Raw genomic sequence first — 13,389 nt, 5'->3', positions numbered from 1 at the left:
ACCTTGACATCCTGCTCCAGGCCACGAATGAGCTCGCCGTCCACCTGGCCGGTCTGGGCAGCGCGGAGGCTGCGGCGCTCGGCCTTGCGCAGCCGGTACTGCAGGATGCGGCAGGTCTTGCTGGCCTGGTCCAGCTGCTGCCGCAGCTCCTGCAGCTGGTACACGTCCTCCTCCATGTAGACATCCCGCATCTCCAGCATCTCCGCCCGAAGCTCCTCGATCTCATCCTGTGGAGGGGCGGGGGTGGTCAGGTAACTGAAGAAAAACCCAGCAACACTCCAACCCCCAGAATCGTGGATATGGTACTTCATGGGGACAAAAAGATTCTGCAGAGGTGAGGAAAGATGGACGCTGAGATGGGGCTCCATCTGAATCATGGCAGCCCCGTGTGTTTCGGAGGACCGCTCCACAGCTCCACAGGCCTTCCAATAGCTGTCATCTTTTTTAGGAGAGTGTGCTGGGCCACTAACCACAAGGTCAACGGTTAGAAACGACCAGCCACTCTGTAGGAGAGATGAGCCTTCCCACTCCGTTATAGTCTCGGAAACCCCCGGGACAGTCCTACCCTGTCCTATAAGGTTGCTGTGAGTCGGAACTGGCTGGATGGCACTGAAGGGGCTTGTTTTCAGTGATCTTTTTTGGAAGTAAGTAACCAGACCTTTCTTCCGGGGCGCTTGTGGGAGGGCTAAAAATGGTTTGCAACTAAGTGTCTAACCGTCTTGGGCCACCCCGGGATACCTCATGTCATCACAGACCAGTGGGTGGTACTTAACGGGCAAAAGGGAAGCTGGTGAAAGTCAGAGGGGATGTGATAAGGAAAGAGGTTGGAGGGATGGCCACTAGCCAGAGCGGGGAGCTGTTAGAACCCAGAAAAGACAGAGGAGCGGATGGATTCCCCCACCCCACCCCTCAAGTATCCCCAAGGAATGTAGCTCTGCTTAGATCTTGCTTTTAGAAAGAACAACTGAATCATCAAGTGGGTGTCAGAGAGGGGCGGGTCAGAGTAGGATGTGTGAACCAAGCAAGACAAGAACAACCGGCAGAGAGGCTGGGAGAACCACTCCGGATGGAGGGGAAAGGCCAAGCAAAGACCATGGGGCAGGAACAGACTCAGTTTATCCAGAGGTGGCGGTCCAGGGAGCTAAGGGAGCACACTGAAGCTGGGGAAATGGACGGGGGTTAGCCAGGCAGGGCCCAAAAAGCTGAGTAAGGAGTCTGGCTGTGAGTTTCAAGCAAGTGTTGGGCTAACCTCACTTCCTCTGGGCAGCTTCTAGCCACTCGGTCACCAGCTCCCAGATGTGCCTCACTTCCTCTTTTTTAATAATGAGCACATCTTTCTAGAATCTGTTTCCCAGGGAGACTGAGCTCACCGAGTGCCCAAGGGCCACCTCCCAGCAGCTGCCACTTTCCCTGCGGTCGGTCGCAGGTGAGGTCTGGCACCCTGCAGACTCCTCACAAGTATTAACCGGACAACTGAACACAGGTCTCGTGAGGCGAGAGACAACGAACAGGATGCACTGTGTGAACCAACTGTCAGATGCTAAACTGTGAGGGGGCAAGCGGAGAGCCCCAAAGACAGAAGCATGTCATCATCGCTACGTCTGTTCTACAGATGTGAAAACTGAGTCGTTCTACAGATGTGAAAACTGAGTCACACGGGGGAAAATATTACCCTCTCTCAGAAGGAGCGAACGGATTCGATAAGATTGTGCACTAAAAAGGAAACCGAGTCAAGGCACCCTGGGGAGCAAGAGAAAGCAAACACCCAGGGACAATGCTGGTGGGAGGAGAGGCTGGGCCCAAGGAGCAAAAGGGGCTCTCTGTGTGCCTCCCAGGGGGAGGGGACCTCAATCTGGTGCCCCGCCCTCAAGCCTCCACTTTCTCACCAACAATGGGGCTAGAGGCAAGGGAAGGGGGAACGCTTACTCATCTTCACATTTCCATCAAGGGGAAGACTGTCCACTCTGCCCTCCCCACGCCACGGGGAGCTCTCAGGAGGAGGAGCACCACCTTCCAGTTTCTCTGCAGACACCCCTGGCCTACCTTTCCTGCGGGGCAAAGGGTGGGGCTTGTTGAACTCCTCGGTCTAGGGAAGGGTGTGTTCGCAACTGGTTAGGGGATCTCTGTTCACCTCTGTGCGCCCACAAACACAGGCAGGTGATGCTGATCCACATGGCCGGCTTGGTGGGGTGTGGGTAGTGGTCTAGGGTTGTCCAGTGGTCAAGACTACTGGGTGGGCTGGTTTAACTTAGGATTAGGAAGCAGTAGCTCCTTGCCCAGTTTTCAGCAATACGAAGGCTGACTGAGACTTTTATATCCAATGGATGGGCAGACGCCTTGGATTACTCATGTTTTTCAAAAGGTCTGAACTTGAGGACGGAGGACAGAGGGGACAACTATTTGCTTTTTCAGCCCGGACAGACTGGCACCCAGCATCAGCCGAAGGACCTAATCCCCACTAGCTGCCACAGCCACATTCTAGGGGAGGATCTGGCCAGCAGCAATCCTGCCTGTGCCAGCTGCAGGGACAGTCACCTCGCCAATGCCCAACCCCCACCCGAATCCACACAGACTCACCACCCCACCACCAGGCCCAGTGGACAGAACTGGGGTGGGAAGAGGAGGAAGTGGGGCAGTGGAGGCTCACACCATGTACAGAAATGGGGAAGTGAGGGGTTTCGTTTGAGCTGCAGATTGAAGAAGCAGGAGGGGAAACCCCACTCAGGAAGCGTGGGCCCGTCTGCCAGATCTGAGCTTCGCCAGCCTCCAGAGGGGCCTGTGTTCAAATCCTAGCCAGGCCACTTACCTAGCACCTTACTTACTCTCTGCCATGATACTGCCAGGACCTGGTGATGGGGAGGAGGTGAGGGTCTAAGCCTGTGGTTCTCAACCTTCCTCATGCCGCGACCCTTTCAGACAGTTCCTCATGTTGTGGTGACGCCCCAACCATAACAGTATTTCCATTGCTACTTCATCACTGTCATTTTGCTACTGTTATAAATCATCATGTAAATATCTGATAGGCAGGATGTGTTTTCATTGTTACAAGTTGAACATAATGAAAGCATAGTGATTCATCACAGAACAATATGTAATTATATCTTGTGAAATATTTATTTCTAATGACAAACAAATGAAATTTTGTCTTGAAGCAGGGTGTAGCCTGGGCCACAGACTTCACGCCGGGGACTGGTATGTGGGAGTATCTGCATGTGGGCGAACCTGCCTGGAGACGGATCGAGGAGAGGTGTCTCGGTTCCTAAGACCATCGGAAATATGTGTTTTCCGATGGTCTTAGGTGACCCCTTTGAAAGGGTTGTTCGACCCCCAGGTTGAGAACCACTGATCTAAGTGAACCCTAAGCTCAGGGGACAGTGCAGGGGCTGCCCATCCTCCCAATGCATGGATACATTAACAGATGGATGACATTTAGATCAATAGGAGGTGATGCCCCTCCACATTAGACCACACCAGAAGACTGTAGTCATTTTAAAGAGGTTTTTAATATTTTTTATTATGATGGTGGGTACTTATCTATCTACAGCCAATTTAATATTTTTACAAGTACAATTCAGCAGCATTAATTATGTGTGTCATGCTGTGTAACCGCCATTACTGTATGTTCCCAAATTTTCCCATCATCCCTAACAGAAGTTCAACATACAGTCATCAAGCCGATCAAGACTCCTATTGACCCAACAGGCCTGGGCAGAATTGTCCCTATGGATCTTCATGGCTCTGAAACTGTCCGGGAACAGAACGCCTCCTCTTTCTCCTGCAGAGTGGCTGGAGACTTCGAACAGCTGACCTTGTGAGCTGGCAGTCCAAGGCACAGCCCACTACACCACCAGGCTCCTGAGCAAAAAGTTCAGTGCCCCCCCCCCCACAGTAAGTCCTGCTCTTCTCCCTTCTCCCTTGGTACCTACTAATAGTCATACTTCTGTCTGCATATATGTGAGATTATAGAGATCTGTCCTTCTGTGACTGGCTGCTTTCACTCAGCATGTTGTCAAGGTTCATCCATGATCTAGCATGTATCGGGACTCCACTGATTTTCAAGACAGTAATATTCCGCTGTCTGCCTGTAGGCTATGTCTTTTACTGATTCTTCTGTTGGTGGGCACTTAGTTTGTTTCTACTTTTGCCTACTATGAATATAGCTGCAATAAACATTGGTGTACATGTTTGTGTGTGTGTGTGTGTGTGTGTGATCTTAATTTCAATTATTCTGAGTTTTATACCTAGAGTGGAATTTCTAGATATGTTCATTCTGCTTCAGTTTTTGTTTGGTTGTTAACCCTTCGGAGGAAACTCCCAATTGTTTAGAATGCACGTGTTTCTTCTAAACTTTTAAATGACTAATTTTTCTATTTATGAAAGTAAACCACCACCACAGAGGCAATTTGAAAATACAGAAACATATTAATCATGCCTAATGCCTCCACCTCGTCTTGAACCACTGTTAATAATCTAGTCCGGCAGTCCTCAGAATGTGCTCCTCGGACCAGTAGTATCAGCCTCCCTTAGGAGCTTAGAAACACACTGTCGCCTCACCCCACCCCTAACTGAATTAGAAGCTCTGGGGGGTGGAGCTTCACAAGTAATTCTGATGCTGAGACAAGCCTGGGGAAGTCTGCTTGAGGGCGTTTCCTCCTAGTCTCCCCCCCCCACCCCACCCCCCGCCGCCAAAATGGGCAGGTGTCCTGCCTCTCAGCACAAGTGCCCCTGCTTGGGCCGTCACAAGGCAAACTCCATTGCTATCTATTGAGTAAACGAATGAATGAATGATTCTTCTCCCTTGAACAGCCGTCTCCCCAGACCTTGACCTTCATCACAGCCTACTTCTGAAAATGCAAGACGGTGGTGCTTTCATGCCAGTTCCATCTCTCCATGGTGACCAATGGGGCCTTGGTCTTTTGGTGGGGGGGGGGGGGGCGGGGTTGTCCCAGCTGCAAGCAGAATTCGAGTGAGTCCCTCCTGGCACGGACCCACGTGAGCGGGTGAGAGGACAAAGGCCGGTTTGTGCCCCTCATGGGCTGGGGCTGCTGGGCTGCGTGCAGTGGAGACCGGGTATGCAGGACTAGGGATTTGGGTGGGAGCAGGGAAAAGGGCACAAAAGTGGGCTAGGTCCACTTTATTTAGCCCAGAGGTACTTAGATCCACTGGGATTCCTTAGTCCTGCAGTCCTAGCCTCTGTCCTCAGGAAGTGTGTATTTTAACAAGCTCTCCAGAGGCAGGGGAAGGACAGTGGGGAGGGGAGGCTGGGGGGGTGGTGCCACAGTCAAAGAGAGCTCAGTTCCCACAGGGCACCATGATGACCCCTACCTGTGTAGAAAGGGGAGGGGGTGCCAAACTCCCACTAGACAGAGAATAAGCCTGAGAATAAGCCTGCCGGGGGTCCTACAACATCTGGGGAAACCCTAAAACACAACCTCCATCCAGACTCAGGCATCCCCCAGTCTCTGAGTCGATTCCATGTCACAGCGACCCTAGAGGGAGAGTAGGAATCCTCCACAGGGGTTTACCAGACTGGGAATATTTGTGGAAACAAACCATCTGCTCTTTCTCCTCTCTAAGCTGGTAGATTTGGGGTTAGCAGCCCAATGCTTCACCCCCAGCCCCATCAGAGGGCCTCCCATTCACAGACAAAAACACAAGCCAAACTCACTGCCAGCGAGTCACTTCCGACCCTCAGCCACCCTCTAAGACAGGGAAGAACTGCCTCTGTGGGTTTCTGAGACTCGCTTCCTAAGGGAGCAGAAAGCCTCTTCACCTGGTGGTCTTCAAGAGCTGACCTTGCACGTAGCAGCCCACCACGGTCCCCACTCGGCCAGCAGCGCTCCTGACCCCCAGGCAGGGAGGGTGAAGATACAGTAAACCCCGAGCACCCATCTTCCGACCACCTGGTCCTGAATACTTTGGTCCAGCAGTTCTAAGCTGCTCTGAGGTACCCACTTAAGGGACTAGGTGTCATGTCAGAAAGGAAAGGTCCAAAGAAGCTGGGCAAAGGCCCCCCTAGATGGAGTGAGGCCTGCCATGTCCACACACCCAGCCCCTCTGGACATCTCTTTGAGGTGACGTCTCTTGTCTGAAGCTGATCTTAAAATGTAATCTGACTATTGAAGCAGGGCTGAGAGTGGCAGAGGGGACTAGGGGGAACAGGGGACAGGAACAAGGTGGTCACCCTTCTCCTTTCTAGAAAATGTTTGCATTGCTCAGATTATAAAGTTAAGCCGCTTGATGGAGGAAAAAATGTACAAGTAGATGGTTTTCTCTTTTCCACTGGTTGGCACTGGCTTCTCCATCAGGCCCAAGCCCATCCCCTGGGACCCGAAGCAGCCCCTGTCCCTCTTACTGTCCTGCCCCTGCCCTTGGAATTCTCTGCCCTCCGGCCTCCAGACATACCAAGGCTGAAACCTGGCCGCTACTCACTGCAGTGGGCAGTGGTGGTTCTGTGGTAGTATTCTCACCTCCCATTTGGGAGATCCAGGTTCATTTCCTAGCCACCCCCTCACCTCGTGGGCAGCAGCAGTCCATCTGTCAGCGGAGCAGAGTGCATCACTATGATGCCGAACAAAGTTCAATGGAGCTTCTAGACCAACATGGACTAGGAGGAAAGGCCTGGCACTCTACTTCCAAAATTCTGCCCATGAGAGCCCAACTGGATCACAACGGTGACACGGATTCTGGGGGTGGCGAGGGACCAGGCAGCGGTTCCTGCTCTGCTGTGTCCGGGGCAGCCTTGCGCTGGGGCCAACAGCTCAGCAGCAGCTCACCACCTCCACGATGGGAAGATGATGATGACCAAGATCTTTATGGGCATTAGAAGCCCCGGGGGCACAGTGGTGAAGCACTTAGCTACTAACCAAAAGGTTGTCAGTTCGAATCCACCAACCGCTACGGGAGAAAGCCATGGCAGTCTGCTTCCATAAAGAGCTGGAGCCTTAGAAACCCTCTGGGGGCAGTTCTACCCTGTCCTATAGGGCTGATATTAAGTTGCAAGGGGCTCGAGGGCAATGGATTTGGTTTTTATGGGCTCTAGGGGCATCATTCCCTGCGTCCGAAGCAACTCAACAACTCCCTGCCTACATGCATTATTGGTTGCGAGCTGAATCCTTTTACCAACCCCCTGGAAGCAAGCAATGAAAAGGTTCCTGCTCAACAGGTGAGGACCCTCCGGCTAAGACACCTCCCAGAGGGGCTCAAGCAAGAGAGGAGGGGCTGGAATCCATCTCCACCTTTGAGCACGCTATTCCTCTGCCGGGATGGCCTTTGCTGAGTTAACCCGTCCATCGGAACATTCCCCCTTTCCTCATCTGATTCAAACCCCACTGGGTGAGCCCTGCAATGCCTGTGTCAACAAATTTGGGACATAGCCTGCTTTCACGTCTAGCATCTTCCCAAGAGCAGGCAGGCTGAGTCGGACTGGTGCCTGGTCCCCTGCCTTGTCCCGGGAGGCTGGCAAACAGCTGGCTCACTCTTGGGGGCGAGGTTGAGTGAACACATAAAAGCCTGAGTACAGCTCCTGGCCTGCCCAACCTCTTTCCACTGTCCAGGGCGGTCTGACCATCCCATCCTCAGCTCCACGTTGGCTGCAAGGAGTCACGGAGAGTCTGCGAAGCTCCCGGCCTGGTCTCAGGCTGCCGCAGGAAATGGGCAGGGCCTATCCACTTAGGGACCCTCCTGCCCAGCCACCCCACTCCCTGCCCACAAAGGGCATCTCTGTCCCCAGCAAGCCCCGAGGTCAGCCTGCAGGAAGCAGCCTCTCAGAAACACACTTGCTCTCTGGGAGGAATCGGTTCCCAAGAACCCCAGAGGAATTGGCCAGGAAGAGTCTGGGGCCGGAGGGCCCAACATGAGCTCACACTGCTGCTAATAATAGCGAGAGCCGGCTCGCAGGCCAGCACAGGGCTTCACGGTTTACAGAGACATTCCATCCAAGTGCCTCATGGATCCTCACAGGAATGCCACGGGTTGGTAGGTTAAAAATCTCGATCCTTGTACAGACAAAAGGACCAGAGAGAAGCACAGGAAGGTAGGTTGTACCCAAGACTCGGTCTCTGGCTTCAGGGTCCCCTTCCTGTGTACCAGGAGTCAGGGAGTCTATGAAGCTGGGGAGAAATGAGACCTTTGTTTTCACTACTGTCTAACTAAAAGGTAGCATCTCCTCCCATTTTGGACCACTGCAACCAAGCAGGGCTGTCTCAGCAGTCCCTGTAATTCTGTCATCATCAGAAACCACAGATATTTTCCTGTCACCTAAGAGAAGTGTCAAAATATTGCCCGCACTCAGCAGCAGTTTGAGATGATAGTAAATGCACTTGCCACCACCAGAGCTTCTATGAGTTTATAAACATATACAATGTGTCACCATTTAAAATATGTGTATATATTTTGATAACTATATCTCAATATATTGGTGCTCCTTCATATTTCATCTTAAAACCCCACACCAAATCCGTTACCACCCAAGTTCTAGCGACCCTACAGGACAGAGCAGAACTGGCCCATGGCGTTTCCAAGGCTGGAAATCTTTATAGAACCAGACTGCCTCGTCTGTCTCCCACAGAGCAGCTGGTAAGGGAGAACTGCCCAATGCTCCGTGAGCAGCCAAGCACTTAAACACTGCACCATCATGGGGTCCCCACCTTCAAAACTTAAAAACATCATTCTGAGGACTCTTCTCAGGAGACGGCCTAGAGGGGGCCGTGGCACAAGGTGAGCTGGAACCCATTCTTGACGGTCCCCCCGGTGGAGTCTGCGTCTCATTCTCTACCACCAGGGCAGAAAGATGGAAGAGTGCAGCTTGGCTTTCAAAGCCATTCCAAATGCTTTAAGAAAAAGTGCTTTCAGTGAGAAGTCTACACAACTATAAGATCTTTGCACAATGGGGACCAAGAGCCCAGTTTAGATTTGGGAGCCACTGGGCATTTGCATGGCACCCTGGACACATGGGTGAGACAGTAGGGTGTGTGGGAGGAGAGGGCGAGAGGGTGTCTTTGACCTGTGGGGCTGGGGCTGAAAATACTACGGCAATGGATGGCTTCAATCCAGCCCCCAGCTGACCCTGAGGCCAGAGGGGCAGGGAGGGAACCAAGGGACACAGGCTGTCCAAAAGCGGAGGGAGCTTACCTCTTAGCAGCCACCTAGGAGCCCACCGGCCACTCCTAGCTCAGGTCATCCTCCACACAGCACTGGGGTGCGCTAGGGCATGCCTGTTCACCCAGCATCCACGGAGAACCCTGACACGGGGCCTGCAGACCACATTCTAGAAATGTTGGATATGCCAAGGCTGGATCAGCAGCAGAGAGTCAGTGTCAGCCCACGCAGCTCCCGGAGTGGCTGCACAGACTGAGCCACCTTTTACTCTGTCCTGTCTCCCACCCCTTTGCCACTACACTTGTACATCCCCTCTCCACCAACACACCTCCCTCCATGTTGCCCCAGGACATGCCCCTTTTGTCTGAACACTTAAAGGACATCTAAGGTGGGTCAGAGAGCCCTAGTGGCTATGCACTGGGCTGTGATCCTCAAGGTGCAAAGTTCAAAACCACCAGCTGCTCCATGGGAGAAAGATGACACCTTCTACTCCCGCAGAGAGGTCAGGTCTTGGAAACCCACAGGGGCAGTTCTACCCTGTCCTGTAGTGTGGGAAACAGAAGGATTTCTCCCAAGTTGTCTCCCCCAAATATATGCCAAACTTGGCTGCTTGCGAATGACTGTGCACTTGGAGGTCATCAGGAGTAGATCAGGGGTTATTCTCCCTAAGGGTTATCAGCTATCTAGAGCCAGCAGTCACCACTGTTTATCCCACAACAAGTAGGGCTCACTCCCTTCTGATAAGGAGGTAGTTGTCTGTTTCCTTGTAGGAGACCCCAGAGAGATCAAACCCGCCCAAGGATGACCAAGGTTAGGCTGCCATCCTAAATCTAGGCTCCACCCATCTTGTCACATGTATACCCCCAATCCCTCCTCTTCCTATTGCATGTATTTCCCTAGATCACCCCCTCTCGTTACTGTATTACCTATAGCACAACCCCTTCCTGTGACGTATGTCCTCACCTGTAATTAGGGGGCTGCATGTCCCCAGAGAAGATAAAAGCCTGGGCTAGCATTAAAATCTCTCTCTCCACGTGGACCACCAAGCAGGGCTGGGCTGAGCATGCAACCACGAATTGTGTCTGACTCCATTTATTTCAATACTTCTCTTCTATCTCTCATGCTCTCTGTAACTTTACTATGATCTTTACTTATTATCGCTGTACAATTGTTACTACCGTAACAATTATGTAATGATGTGTTAGGGGCTGGCTTCCCCTGACACCGTAGGATCGCTGGTGTCAGGATTGACTCAATAGCAGTGAATAAGGTGGGTCAGGCTCTGTCACCAAGTTAGTAGATCCAATCCTCATGAGGATCCCTGGTGGCATAGGAGGTGATGAGGCGGGTTACTACGAACCGAAAGGTCAGAAGCTTGAAACCACAAGTTGCTCTTTGGGAGAAAGATGAGGCTGTCTACCCCTGTAAACAGTTACGGTCTCGGAGAGCCACAGGGGAAGTGTTACTCTGTCCTCTAGGCTCGCTATGAGTCGGAATCAACTCGGTGGCGATGACTTTTCCGTTTAATCCTTGTGACTGTCACTGTGCTCTGTACTAACATGCTCCCCACCCAGCTCAGGAAGGTTTTTTTTTTTTCTTCTTTTACATTTTATTAGGGACTCAAACAACTCTTACCACAATCCATACATATACATACATCAATTGTATAAAGCACATCCATAATTCCCTGCCCCAATCATTCTCAAGGCATTTGCTCTCCACTTAAGCCCCTTGCATCAGGTCCTCTTTTTTCCCCCCGCTCAGGAAGGTTTTTAACCACATCCGCCCCCACTTAAAACCTTCCAATCATCACCCGATCCTCGAAACAATCCGGTTGGTCTTCCACAGGTGCGAAGGTGTGGCATACCCGTCTAGTGGAAGACTACTGGGCAACGTGACAGGCACGTGGCTGGAGCTCAGGTGCATCGTGCAGAATGAAGGAAGCCAAGACTCAACAGGCTACCGACCACTGAGTCCACTTCTAGGGCATTCTGGAAAAGGCCAAAGTCAAGATCAGTGGTTGTCCGGGGCTGCAGGAAGGAGGAGGAATGGGACTACAAAGGAGCCCAGGAAAAAACGTGTCTGGAAACAGAGAGGGGTGACGGCTGCACAGCACGGGGATGAAGGAATGGCTCTGGATGCCACACTTAAAAACGGTGGGTTAAAAGAGCAAATTTTATATCAGACATCGTTTACGACAATAAACATTTTTTCCCCAAAGGGGAGAGGAGTGTTATGAATTGGAACGTGTCTCCCTGCAAAACCTGTCGTGCAAACCCTACCCCTGCACTTGATCTTAGGAGCCAAAAGGCTGCGAGTGATCAACCCTAACCCGGACACCTGCAGGTCCAGCCCAACAAAGGGCTTTTCTTTGTTGGCCTCACAGTATCAGTGCAGGGTGTGTCTCAAATCACTCTTTCGAGATAGGAAAGTGAAGAGTAAGCAGTGAGCACAAACGGAGGGGAAGATAAATACCACACCAGGGGACCCAGGATTGGAAGATCACGCAGACGAGGGGCCTCCCAGACGGCAGACAGCATGCCCGTGGGAGCCTTCCCTTGGACCTGGGCCCCGACGTTGGACTTCTAAACACCTAAGGGTAAGAAAGCAGGTTCCCGTGTGTTCCAGCCAGCCACGTGCAGTGTATCCGCACTAGGGACAGAGATAGGTGGGCATAGGGAAACTGTTTTGGTGACCGGACTGTTCTAGATCTGACTGGGATGGTTACCTAATAATACACATGTGTCAAAATTCCCTTCACCGTACCGCAGCGCATGACAAGACACAATCTCCGCCTTTCTATCGCACTCAAAATAAATCCCCATACCTGTCCCCTGCCCACCTCTCCTCTTCCACTCTCTCCACTGGTCCCCTCGAGTCTTCTCTCAACTCCCAAGACACCAGGCCTGCCCCACACTGTGCCTTTGCAATGCTGTCTCCTCCCCCTGGGTTTCCCTGTTCTGTATTTCAACACTGCTGGCTTCTACCCCTGCTCGAACCCAAACCCAAACTCAACTGTCACCACACTGATTAGGTCTGGATCAAACCCACCAGCCAAGCCGAGGGAGAAGAGTGAGGGTTTCTATTCCCAACCCGAAGCACAGCCTCGCCACCCGCAGGGCAGTTCTACTCTGTCCTACAGGGTTGCTCTGAGTCTCTTGCTCAAAGTCTCCACCAAAATGCCATCTCCTGAGAGAAGCCCTCCAGGCCCCTGCTGACACCGCTACTGTCCCTCTCTGCCTTGTCTGGCTTTCTCAGCACACATCCCCAGGTTGACTCAGTTTTCTACGGCTGACAGGACAACGTACCATACACTGGTGGCTTCTGAGAACAGAAATCCATTGTCTCATACTTCTGGAGGCAAGGAGTCCAAAGTCAAAGTGTTGGCAAGGTGATTCCTCCCGAGGGTTCAGAGGAACCGTCGGGTCTAGGTCTCTCTCCCTAGCTTCTGTGATGACTGGCAATCCTTGCCATCCAGGCTCCACCGCCACCTTTTTCCATAGCACGTGACATTTTGATGGGATGCTTTACAGGGAATCACGCAGAGTAGCAGTGTAAAAGGAAGACGCGCACACAGACAAAGGTGGACTGACAACGGTGCAACTGTGGCTGCAACAATGGGTTGTTCACAACACTGTGAAGATGGCGTAGGCCTGGCAAGGCTCCAGTCTGTTGTCTGTAAGTCTTTCCCTCAAGGGCACCCAAAGACGACTCACACTAGATTAAGGCCCAGTCTACATCCTTAGGACCTCGCGATGTCAGCATGCTCATTTAACTGATGACACCGTCAAAGCCTTATAGCCCTATTTCCAAACAAGGTCATGCTCACAGGTACCAGGGGTTAAGTCCCCAAACCAACCCCCCTGCTAGTTAGGTGAGTCTGACTCATCGTGACCCCTCATGGGCAGAAGGGAACCGCTCCACAGGATTGCCAAGGCTGCAAATGTTGGTGGAAGGCAATTGCCACGCTTTTCTCCCTCTGAGGAGCTGGTGGGTTTGAACCGCTAACCTCTCAGTTAGCAGCTAAGTGCTGAACCATTGTGGTAGCCGGGCTCCTCTTGGGGAGTTAGGACTTTAGTATCTTTGGCGGGGGCAGGGGAAACGGGGAAACACAGCTCAATCCATAACCCAGGCTGATGTGTGATAAGATACCTCACCATGTAATTCGTTTGTCTGATTCTTGGGTGAAGTGGACTCTGGCTCTCGAGAGTAAGCTTCAGGAGGGCAGCACTCAGCCTGGTGCCACCACACCAGGTGCCACCACACCAGGTGCCAGGCACACCCAGCAAT

At 52.2% G+C, this 13,389-nt stretch overlaps 1 protein-coding gene across 1 annotated transcript in view; it reads right to left on the bottom strand.

Moving 5' to 3' along the window:
• The window catches only part of MTCL2 (microtubule crosslinking factor 2), a 93,602-nt gene that overhangs the window by 66,086 nt on the left and 14,127 nt on the right, over window positions 1–13,389 (bottom strand). The window contains exon 2 of the mRNA XM_075528799.1: window positions 3–227. Within this exon, the coding sequence (XP_075384914.1) occupies window positions 3–227 (225 nt within the window). The remainder of the gene's footprint in view (window positions 1–2; window positions 228–13,389) is intronic.

This window comes from Tenrec ecaudatus, chromosome 12 (genome assembly GCF_050624435.1).
Source record: "Tenrec ecaudatus isolate mTenEca1 chromosome 12, mTenEca1.hap1, whole genome shotgun sequence".
Classification (NCBI taxonomy): Eukaryota; Metazoa; Chordata; class Mammalia; order Afrosoricida; family Tenrecidae; genus Tenrec; species Tenrec ecaudatus.
The sequence above is the reverse complement of the archived record's forward strand: the minus strand, read 5'-3'. Positions and strand labels throughout refer to the sequence as shown.